This window comes from Heliangelus exortis, chromosome 27 (genome assembly GCF_036169615.1).
Source record: "Heliangelus exortis chromosome 27, bHelExo1.hap1, whole genome shotgun sequence".
Classification (NCBI taxonomy): domain Eukaryota; kingdom Metazoa; phylum Chordata; class Aves; order Apodiformes; family Trochilidae; genus Heliangelus; species Heliangelus exortis.
The window spans coordinates 644,184-656,183 of record NC_092448.1 but is presented as its reverse complement, the minus strand read 5'-3'; the positions used below and the strand labels follow the sequence as shown (position 1 = coordinate 656,183).

At 51.3% G+C, this 12,000-nt stretch overlaps 1 protein-coding gene and 1 long non-coding RNA gene across 2 annotated transcripts in view; both read left to right on the top strand.

The window, feature by feature from the left end:
- The window catches only part of LOC139787951 (uncharacterized), a 540,427-nt gene that overhangs the window by 26,689 nt on the left and 501,738 nt on the right, over window positions 1-12,000 (top strand). The window lies entirely within an intron of this gene.
- Window positions 5,764-6,729, top strand: LOC139787623 (olfactory receptor 14J1-like). The gene has a single exon (XM_071726880.1). It carries the CDS (start codon window positions 5,764-5,766, stop codon window positions 6,727-6,729), a length of 966 nt encoding a protein of 321 aa, XP_071582981.1.

Below are 12,000 nucleotides of genomic sequence, written 5' to 3'. Positions count from 1 at the left end.
GTCACTGGACTGAAGAAGTCCAGCAAACCTAGGGAGGTTTTCCTACCCCTCTTCTCTGCCCTGGTGAGACCACAGCTGGAATACTGGATCCAGTTGTTCAAGAGAGACAAAGATCTAATGGAGAGAGTCCCAGTGAGAGCAAGGATTACTAAGGGATGTGAACATCTCTAATATGAAGAATAAAGGAGAGTTGGAGCTGTTTAGCTTTGTGAAAAGAAGGCTGAGGAGGGAATCTTGTGAATGTCTATAAATATCAGAAGAGTGGGTGTCAAAAGGAAGGGGCCAATCTCTTTGAAGTGGAACAATGGGTTTAAGCCACAACGTAGGATGTTCCACCTCAACATGAGGAGAAGCTTCTTGACTGTGAGGTTGTGGGAGCACTGGAACAGGCTGCCCAGAGAGGTTGTGGAGTCTCCTTTTCTGGAGAGTTTCCACACATCCCTGGGTGTGTTCCTGTATGTCCTGCCCTGGGTGATCCTGCTTTGTCAGAGGGGTTGGACTGGATGATCTCTAGAGGTCCCTTCCAACCCCTAACATTCTAGGATTCTAGGATTCTATGACCTCAGTCCCTGGGACAGTGATGGGGTCCAGCCTGCTCCAGGCAGGTGAAGGACAAAGAGGGGATTGCTGAAGCAGAGTGGGCAGGGGACAGAAAGGCATGGGGTGCACCTGGGCTTTAGCAAGCCCTTTGCCATGCTCTACCATTGTCCTGTTGTAGCCAGACTGGTGATGTCTGGATTGAAGAGGTGGGTGATGTGGTGGGTGGGAAGTTCACGAGATGATGAGGGTCACAGTGCCATCAGGGATCCAAAGTCCTCCTGGCAAGCAGTGACGGTGCCTCAGTGTCCAGAACTTGTGCCAACACTGTTTGCTGTCTTTATAATCCCCCTGTGGGGTGGGACAAAAGGCACTTTCAGCCCCTTTGTGGATGAAGCCACGCTGGGGAAGCCCCTGAGCAACCTCATCTGGTTCAGCCTTCCTTGAGCAGGGCACTCAGACAAGGAAATGCTCAAGGGTCTCTTCCAGCCTGAGGTATTCTCTAATTCAGAATGATCTGGAGGGTCATGGAAATGATCTGTAGGATCATGAAGCAGGAGGAGCACAGGAAGCTCATCCTGGAGCAGCTCCAAGAGACACCACTGCTGACTGAGGCTGATGCTGTGGATGGGATTAAGAAGTGAGTTCCATGGGGACAGGAGCAGGGTTGGCTTCAGTTGAGTGGGGTCATGGAATCATGGAATAGGTTGGGATGGAACTAGATGATCTTAAACTCTTCCAACCCAACCCATTCCTTGATTCCATTGTTCTGTGACACAGTCCCAGCCAGTTCCAGGCCTGGGAGTCTCCACAGCCACCAGCAGGGCTTTGTGATGCAGGGCCTGGTGCCTGGACACCATTGTCATGGGGGTCTCCATGGTGACCCTGGGGGTATAGAAGGGGTGTGGAGACCTGGGGTGCCCATATCTGGGAGAGCACCTCCCTCAGGAGTCAGCAGCTGCCCTGGGTGACCATGGAATGTCTGTGGCAGAAAATGCCCAAGATGTCCATGGAGAAGGAGGTGGAAGCCTGCTGCCAGCCCTCCACAAGACCCCAAGGTCAGTGACTGAAGGAAGGGCCAGAGCAGAAGTTCCCCTGCAGGCTGTGGGGAGAGGGCAGCTGTCCCCTGCAGCCCATGGAGGAGCACGGAGGGGCAGATGTGGATCTGCAGCCCATGAAGGAGCAGTCTGATATTATGGGTGATGTCAGTTACTAACTGAAATACATTAAATTTTAGAAAAAAGTCATATTTGAGCAGCGTGAGCATGGCTGGGGCAAGGGTCAGGAAGGTGAGATGCCTCTTGTCTCTCTGTGTCTGGATTTCTAGTGAGTTCCATGGGGACAGGGACAGGGTTGGCTTCAGTTGGGTGGGAGGTGTCCCTACCCATGCATGCAGAGGGTTGGAACAAGATGATCTTTAACCCTTCCAACCCAACCCATTCCATGATTCCATGATTCTGTGACACAATCCCAGACAGTTCCAGGCCTGGGCTCTCGACAGCACCACCAGGGCTTTGTGATGGGGTAGGTGCAGTTTCTCAGCTGTTCCCTTTACAGCTGAGACCCAGCCCCGATGAGGAGCCGTGACAGCATCTTCGTATTCTCCTGCTGTTTTAATCCCATCACCCACAGCTGGTTCCATTTCTCCAGGAACCCATAACATCACTGATAGTGTATGGTTAAATGGGGATGGTGCAGCATGCACAAACCTTTGCCTCACAGGCTGAGGGCATGGCATGTGATAAGGATCTACAGTCTCATCATGGTATAGATCACATCTCGTACAGCCAAGTCTTTCAGATACCTGAGAGCTTTTCCAAGTGTTTGTAAGCAGCTCTTACCAAGAATGAACCACAGAGCAACACTAATCCCAGATAAAAAGCCACAGATCACATGCCCTGAGTACCAAAGGTACAGCAGCATTGGTTTAATTTCCAACCCTGTGGAATTTCCAAAGAAAATAGTTGGATTCCCACTCAGCGAAGCCATCTGGATATCCTCCCACTGAAGTAAAAATTCAGACTATTCATATAAAAGAGTTGAAATTTCAACTGGGCTCGAGCTAATTAGCTTAAGCTCCAGGTTGCGCTCCAATAAATCTGTCAGGGTTTAATGCTGGGCCAGCAGTTAACTGAATGACAGAAGCTCTCTATTAATGCCCCTCCCCACCCTGATAAAGAAAGGAGAGAGAAATAGGGAGAGAGACTTATGGGTATGAAACCACACTACACAGCTTTAACGAAACAGTAATGATAAAGAGGAAAAATTACAAAATATATACAAATATATAGAAAAATGTTACCATGTTCCTCCCCCCTCCTCCCCAATAACTCTCCCGCCACCACCAAGGAATCAGGGCAGCCCTGGGAAAGTCCAGGCTGGACTCCTGGGGTCATCAGGCCAGGTTTAATCCCAGATCATTTATAGAGGTGATGGTGGGATGATCATTGCCATCTTGGGTTCCTCCCTTGTTTTCCTTCAGTTTAAAGCCTTTTTAAAGCAGTTTAAAGAAGGAGCTGCAGGCATGGACAGTGTAGGGCAGCCTGCAGGAGAGGTGGCCAAGGGCTCTGGAAGGCTGAAAGGCTCAACAGGGCCAAGGCTTTGTCACCTTAGACATGGCATCTGCCTCAACTACCAAGGTCTGCCAGGAGTCATTTTGTCCTGAGGCTCTGGACTTTCTTTCCCCTTTTTGGGGAGGTCAGGATGTGTCAGATTTTTTTTTTTTTTTTTTATTACTTATTTTCATACTCCAATTTCCCCAGGAAGAGTCAGGCGCCACAAGTGAGGGATGGGCTCTACCTTCCCATTGCCTGGAGTTCAGAGTTTGGCTTCATTGCTTCATTAATAAATAAATAATGAAAACCCCGTGGCTTTAGAGCCACCTTTACAGAGCCTTTTCCTCCCTGCAATCATGGCCTCCAGTGATCTGCTCTAACAAGGCCATGGGGAGGCTCTGGCAGCAATGGCCCTCAGTGGGGCCAATCAATGCTTCAAGGTACTTTCAGGTTCCATTCTGACTTCTGGAGCAGTTTGTTCATTCCTCTCTCAGCACCTGAGGATCATGGACTCAGCACCAAACACACCCTGGGGCTCACTGAAATACAGAGAGCACTAAAGAGTCATGGCTCTCCAAGGGATATTCTTGACATCATCAAGACTCATCACTGGTGAGGCTGCACCTCCAATCTGGGGTCAGTCCTGGGCCCCTCACAACAAGAAGGACATTGAGGGGCTGGAGCTGGGGACCCACACAGGTCTGGGACCAGCCCTGGCACCTCCAGTGTCACCCGTGGCTTGCAGGGGAAGAGGAGGGAAAGGAGATTCCCCCTGGCACTGCCTGGGTGTCCAGTGGGAGAGTGGGAGAAGCAGAGGTTGTGTCTCGAGAGGGGAAGTGGCTGTGCTGGAAAGGAGGGAGGGAGGGGACATGAGCCATGACTTCAGTGTGTGTCCCATTGGGTTCCTGGGGAGCCCCAGGGAGAGCTGGAGGGAGCCCCGAGAGAGTTGAGCAAGTGGCAAAGTCTGGCGCTGGTCCTGTGCTGCTGGGCTGGGCTCCTGAGCCTGAGAGAGCTGCTGGCAAGCAGAGAGTGCTGCAGAGAGAGAGCTCTGGGCAGGAGCAGCTCCTCTGCAGAGCGCAGCAGGGCTGAGGGCACTGCCTGCAGGCAGCAGGGCAGGGCAGAGAGAGGAGGGAGAGAGAGGAGAAAGGCAGCCTGGGCTGGGAGGAGAGCTGAGAGCTGCCTGGGCTGGGGGAGAGAGAAATCTTCCCAGCCTCTGCCATGGTGAGTGTCTGGTGCAGGGCAGTGAAGCTGCTGCAGTTGCTGGAGGCATCTCCTAAAGCTGCAGAGCCAGAGCTGCTGGGAGCTGGAAGGGGGGAAGGGGCTGGAGGTGGAAGGGGAATTGTGAAGAGGAGGGAGGGGGTGTGTGCAGGCAGGGGTGGCCAGGGCTGTCCTTCAGAGCAGGGTCCTGCAGCCCAGGGGCTGTGTGCTGGGGCAGGGACTCTGCTGCCTGCCTGCCTGCCTGCCAGGGGCAGCTCTCAGCCTGCCCGGGGAGCTCCCTGGTGCTGGCAGAAGCTGTGGCTGGCAGGAGACAGGGAGCACAGGGCAGGCTCCTGGTGCTGCTGAGAGAGGGATGAATTGCTCAGGGCTGCTCACAGCTCCAGCTGCTGCCCAGAAGATTTCTGAGGGGACTTTTCAGGAGTCCCTTCAGGGCAGGGCTTTCCTGCTCCAGTCTGGGCTCTCCTCAGGCTCTGCTTCCACTTGTCTCTCCAGGGCATAGAGAGCTTTTCTCTGGCTCAGCTTGGTGGGATGGAAACTCAGCTGTGCAGGGGAGAGCAGGGGCTGAGACTCCTCAAGCATCACCTGGAGAGGGACTGAGAACCTCAGGAAGTGCCTCCACCCACCACCCCCCAGCAGCTCAGCTCAGGCTCACCCTTCCATTGTCCTCAGGGGGGGTGTGCCCTGTTCTTTAGCCCCTGCACCCCCTGAGTGGCTGCAGGGCAGAGCTGGGCACCCAGGGGCTGGGCTGGGCTCTGTGAGCAGGGGCAGGAAGGGAGACGGGGCCAAGGAACCAGCTCCTGGCTGGGGCAGCTCCAGGCAGCAGATGTGTCCATGGCAAGGAGGTGTCCATCTTCCCTCTGCCCTCTGGAGCTCTGGGCAATGCCCTCTGTGAGGCTGGGGAGGAGCTGACCCTCCCTTCATCAGACCAGCTCCCCCTTCTCTGCACGCAGCCACAGGCAATCCTCTTGCCTTGCTCTGTTCTCCCCAAGTGCAGGAGAAATGCTGAGGGTTTGAGACATCCAGGAACATTCCCCAGGAGAAATGGGGGGAGCTGAAACAAAAACCCAAACCTCTCTGAATTCGCTTTCTGGCACCTTGCTTTGTTAGCATTGAGAATGTAGATGGTGATAGCCCCTTTTGTTTACCACTTCCTTGATATGACAATCTTGACCACTGGTGCTTCCCCTGACCCCTAGTCCCTTGGGATCAGAGCTGCAGAGCAGATCTGACTCTGAGGCAGCCACCACAGAGAGGTTCTGTTCCTCACTACACAGTCAGCCAGCAACATTCAGAGATCCACCCATGGAGATCAAGGAAGATCTAATAGCAAAGTTTTTGTCTTTGTTCCAGGAAAAGAAGGTATGGAAACTGTCTTTGATCTTGCAGACAAGTTTCCAGGAATGACATAATGTATTTGAGAAAATCTGTCTTGATTTGTCCCTTTTTTTCTCCTATGAAAGTCCACCATTCCAAGAGGCATCAGATGCCCAACAGCAGCTCCATCACAAATTTCCTCCTCCTGGCATTTGCAGACAGGCGGGAGCTGCAGCTCTTGCACTTCTGGCTCTTCCTGGGCATCTACCTGGCTGCCCTCCTGGGCAACGGCCTCATCATCACCACCATCGCCTGTGACCACCACCTCCACACCCCCATGTACTTCTTCCTCCTCAACCTCTCCCTCCTCGACCTGGGATCCATCTCCACCACTCTGCCCAAAGCCATGGCCAATTCCCTCTGGGACAACACGGACATCTCCTACAAGGCATGTGCTGCACAGATCTTCTTCTTTTTATTCTTCATTTCAGCAGAGTTTTATCTCCTGACGATCATGTCCTACGACCGCTACGTGGCCATCTGCAAACCCCTGCACTACGGGACCCTCCTGGGCAGCAGAGCTTGTGTCCACATGGCAGCAGCTGCCTGGGGCTCTGGGTTTCTCACTGCTCTGCTGCACACAGCCAATACATTTTCCCTGCCCCTCTGCCAGGGCAATGCCCTGGACCAGTTCTTCTGTGAAATCCCCCAGATCCTCAAGCTCTCCTGCTCACACTCCTACCTCAGGGACGATTGGGTTATTGTGATTACTTCCTATTTAGCTTTTGGCTGTTTTGTTTTCATTGTGGTGTCCTATGTGGAGATCTTCAGGGCTGTGCTGAGGATCCCCTCTGAGCAGGGAAGGCACAAAGCCTTTTCCACGTGCCTCCCTCACCTGGCCGTCATCTCCCTTTTTCTCAGCACATCCATCTTTGCCTACCTGAAGCCTCCCTCCATCTCCTCCCCTTCCCTGGACCTGGTAGTGGCAGTTCTGTACTCGGTGGTTCCTCCATCGGTGAACCCCCTCATCTACAGCATGAGGAACCAGGAGCTCAAGAATGCCCTGAAGAAACTGATTGTCTGGATGATTTTTCAAAAGGATTAAAATGATTGACTTAATCTACAATTCTGTGAGGAAGTGGTTAATGTTTTTCAGCAGCCATAGGCTTCCTCTTTTCCTCTTCAAATGACCCAGTCTCTGTGTCAGAACAGTCCACGTTTTTTTCTTTTTTTTTTTTTTTCATTTTTCTTGAATTGTAATTTTATTTTCTTCAAAGTAACATCTTTATTCATCTTTCCTACTTTAATATACAACTATTTATTTTTTTTCTCCAAGAAACATGGTGTAAACGCAGAACCTTCATTCAATTTAAGTGACATAAATAAACCTGCATCAAATATTTTCTCTGCTATCCCTGCTAAATGTCTCAGGGATGAATGGGAAGTGAAAGCCCCTCCTTGGCTGCAGCAGCCCTGGGAAGGCTTCTCTGTGCCTGGAGCAGTCAGAGCTCTTGAGGAGCACAAGGGCCAGGGCTGTTGTGCTGGGCTGGGCAGAGGGGATGGCCCCGAGGGGCTGCAGAGCTCTGCGGATCTCCTGGAGAGGAGAGCAGGGGACACAGGGTGCCTCCTGCTCCTTTTGCCATGCATGGTCACCCATCTGGGGCTCTGAGCTCTCTCTGCCCCCCAGGAGCTGCTGTGCCCTTCAGAGGGGCTGGGGCTGTGGTGGGACTGCTGGGAGCAGCCTGGGCTGGGCACTGGTGTGGGGCCAGCAGCAACTGGGCTGTGCTGGGAGAGAGGGGAGGGGAGGTGGGAGAGCCTGGAGGGAGCTGTTCTGGGCTGGCAAGTGAAACCCTGGCAGAGAAAGCCACGGGTGTCCTCAGTTGAGGCTGAGTCTTTCTGCCAGAGCATCTCCATCCTCCTGCTGGGCTCAGTGCCTGCATGGGGGGAACTCCCAGCCCTGCCCGGGCTCTCTCCTGGCCCAGAGCCCAGCAGAGCCTGGGGCAGAGCTGTCGCTGAAGCCCCACAGCTGACATGGTTTCTCCAGGAGCTGGAGATGCTGCCCAAGAGGACGGCCACGGGGTGACACAGCACCAGGGACTGCTGAGGCCATCCCATCAGATAGAGCAGTCTGCAGCAGGACTGCACCCTGTCCTGGGCTGTGCCTGCATGAAATGTGTCACGGAGCAGCAGAGCTCATCTGGAGAGAAATCTCAGAAGGACAAGTGCCAGTGTCTGCCCCTGCAGGGGACTCACCCGGGCCATGGCACAGGCTGGGGCTGCCTGGCTGGGAGCAGCCCCAGGGGAAAGGTCTTGCTGGGCACTTGTCATGACCCGGGGAGGGCACCCAGGGAGACACAGCTCGCACCCCCTTGCTTTCTAAACTCCTTCTCAGAGAGGAGCCAAGGTGCTGCTGGATCCAACCTGAGTGCCAGACCTGGCCCTGCTGGGGAGAGGGACTGAAACCATACGGTCCCAGAAAATGCTCGACAGCTCCTCTGACACCACTGACTGGTACAGAGTGAAAGGACTGAGGCTCACATTATCACTTAGAGGAGCAATTCTTTCTCTAGGAAACAAACAGAACAGGCTTAAAAAATCAGACAAAGAAACAGCGATAAGAGGAATGTCCTGGGGCATTCCTAAATCCCCAGCCCAGAGCAAGACTGAATAGAGGGATGTAATCAGAAGCATCCATCCCAGACTCTCAGGCACACATTCTTATCAGACCACTTCACGCTTAATTCTGTCCCTCAGTTTTTACCCATCCCATCAAAACTCCAGACTGTACCCTGGGGAAGCTTCCACAAAGGTGGTATGGGCAGTCCTTTTGGAGTGATCATGAGAAATACAAGTCTGGTCTGTCACATCCCTTCACATCCAGACAGCTCTATGACTTTGTGATGGAACTTCTCTTGGTAGTCCAAAACCTTCTCAAAGGTCACCTTGGAAATGTCAGACTGTAGGGAAAGAACAAGAAGTCTCACCCCAAGGGTATCCTTGTGTTAGAGGTTTACCCAGAGGGGTTCTGGATTTTGCAAGTCCTGGAGTGCAAGATTTTGTTTTCAAGGCAAAGCCAGGGAGAGCAGAGAGACAGCAGACAAGATCTGGAAATGCTGGGGTGAGATTTAGGTGGGAAAGCAGGAAGGGTGACAACAGCCTGAAGGGAAGGAGCTGCAGGCATGGACAGTGTAGGACAGCCTGCAGGAGAGGTGGCCAAGGGCTCTGTCAAGGAGTGAGGTCATTGTCCCCTTGGCCATAGCAGTGTCCTGGGCCACCAAGGCTGGGGAGAGGAAACTTTCTCTTGAGGCTCTCAGGATCTGCCTTCCCAGGGCCTGGGGTCAGGGCTTGGCCTTTCTGCTGCATCCAACAAACCAAAGGCTTTTCTCAGCATTACAGCCACCAGCACAGGGCCTTTGCCTCCTGCAATCATGGCCTCCAGGGATCTGCTCTAACGAGGCCATGGGGAGGCTCTGGCAGGCTCAGGGGGGCCCATCAGTGTGTGAAGGTATTTTGGGTTTTGCTTCTGACTAACTTTATCAGAGGTTTTTTGCATTCTTCTCTCAGGATCTGAGGTTCATTTAATGAGCCTCGAAAGCCCAAAGGATCTGTTTATCTTTTGTTTTTTCATTCATGTCTTCAAGACCTGTAGGGTTCCCTGGAGTTATTATTTTTTTACCTGTGGATATCAGGAGGAAGATTTCAAAGTGCACTTTTGCACTTCTCTTTTAAAGGGAATATTTCATTTCTTTGTACTTCAGAGGAGAGGTTCTATCAGCATTCTCCAAGTGATAATGACCCAGAGGGTCTCCTCAGGAGGTCTGCACCAGAAGGAGAAGCAGCCCCTTGAGGTCTGACCCTGGATGGACACCCTTGCTCCTCACCTCCCCAACCCCACCACTGCTCTCCTTGGCCCCTGGCACTTGCATCACTTCTCCTCCCATCAGACTTCTCCCCTGGTCTCTGCAGCTGGATGGTTCAGCTCCTTTGCACCAGCTCCCCCCTCTTTTCCTTAGAGAACTGCTGCACATGGGCACAGCAGGAGTTTTCCTCTTTGCAAACCAAATAAAACAAAGCAAAGCATGATAAAGTTTCATGGCCAATCAAACACACTCTTCCACCATATGCTAAGTACGAGCTGCCCCTAATGAGGTCACGTTTTTAAAAGGGATAATCCTATGAGAAATCCTTTGTGTCAGGAGACACAAAAAGATGGACACACCATGATCAGATCTGTCATTATCTCAGCCCTTTGTGCCCCACGTGGGGCCCAAACAAAGACTGTTGTATTTGAACCCAAGCCAGACACTGAGCTTATCGCAGCGTCTGACCCAGCTTTCCCATAGCAGTGGGGTGGAGGAATGGATTGAGACAAGAAGAGTTTAATGATTGGTTGATTAATAATTAAATACTCCTCTTTGTTCATTCCCATTCTTCTCACCTATGCTAATGCTCTCAGCTCTAGGGAGTCAAAGCTCTGATTGCCTCCTTAGCCAACTCTGTCATTGTGTTTCCAGGGATGGAAGTCCCAGGTGAGACATGAAAGGAATGGTGGGGCTGGAGAGGTGAGAAGTAAAGTTACCCACAGAGTGTCAGAGCTCAGGGAACTTCCATCATCTCTTCTCTAAAATGAAAATCATTAGATGATCTATTAAAATATATTTAAAAAAAAACCCAGAAACCAAAAACCCCAAAACAACCACAAGCACATTTTATTATTCACAGTACAAAATATTTCTCCTTAACTACAGTGGGAAAACCTCTCCAATTAGCTGCACAAATTTTGAAGATGTCAAGAATATCCCTTGGAGAGCCATGGCCCTTTAGTGCTCTCTGTATTTCAAAGGGCCCCAGGGTGTGTTTGGTGCTGAGTCCATGATCCTCAGGTGCTGAGAGATGAATGAACAAACTGCTCCAGAAGTCAGAATGGAACCTGAAAGTACCTTGAAGCATTGATTGGCCCCACTGAGGGCCATTGCTGCCAGAGCCTCCTCATGGCCTTGTTAGAACAGATCACTGGAGGCCATGATTGCAGGGAGGAAAAGGCTCTGTAAAGGTGGCTCTAAAGCCAAGGATTTTTCATTATTTATTTATTAATAAAGCAATGAAGCCAAACTCTGACCTCCAGGCAATGGGAAGGCAGAGCCCATCCCTCATTTGTGAGTCAGGACTCTTCCTGGGGACAGTGGAGTATGAAAATAAGTAACAAAAATTTTCTGACATGTCCCCAAGAAGGGGAAAGAAAGTCCAGAGTGTCAGGACAAAATTACTCCTGGCAGACCTTGGTAGTTGAAGCAGCTGCCAGGTCTGAGGTGACAAAGCCCTTAGTCCTGTTGAGCCTTTCATCCTTCCAGAGCCCTTGGCCTCCTCTCCTGCAGGCTGCCCTACACTATCCATGACTGCAGCTCCTTCTTTAAACTGCTTTAAAAAAGCTTTAAAATGAACGAAAACAAGGGAGGAACTCCAGATGGCAATGATCACCCCACCATCACCACTACAACTGATCTGGGATTAAACCTGGCCTGATGACCCCAGGAGTCCAGCCTGGACTTTCCCAGGGCTGCCCTGAAGACTTGGTTCTGACGAGAGAGTTATTGGGGGGGGGGGGGGGGGGGGGGAACATGGTACCAATTTTCTACGTATTTGTATATATTTAGTAATTTTTCCTTTTTATCATTACTGTTTCATTAAAGCTGTGTAGCCTAGTTTCATACCCATAAGTGTCTCTAATTCTCTCTCCTTTCTTTATCAGGGTGGGGAGGGGCATTAATAGAGAGCTTCTGTCATTCAGTTAACTGCCGGCCCAGCATTAAACCCTGAAAGATTTATTGGCGCCCAACGTGGGGCTTAAGCTCATTAGTTCGAGCCCAGTTGAAATTTCAACTCTTTTATATGAATAGTCTGAATTTTTACTTCAGTGGGAGGATACCCAGGTGGCTCCACTGAGTGGGAATCAAACTATTTTCTCTAGAAATTTCACAGGGTTGGAAATTAAACCAATCCTGCTGTACCTTGTTCTCAGGGTATGTGATCTGTGGCTTTTTATCTGGGATTAGAGTTGCTCTGTGGTTCATTCTTGGTAAGAGGTGCTTACAAACAGTAGTTGTGATATCGTCTTCAACAGTGTGGTACATGGTACAGTGATTTTACACACACCTAGGAGATACACATAGGATACACATTTCATACACACAGGAAATATCCCTATAAAGAGGAAATAGACTGCCCACAGGTCAGAGCAGCCACACTTGGAAAAGCTCTCAGGTATCTGAAAGAATTGGCTGTACGAGATGTGATCTATACCATGATGAGACTGTAGATCCTTATCACATGCCATGCCCTCAGCCTGTGAGGCAAAGGTTTGTGCATGCTGCACCAT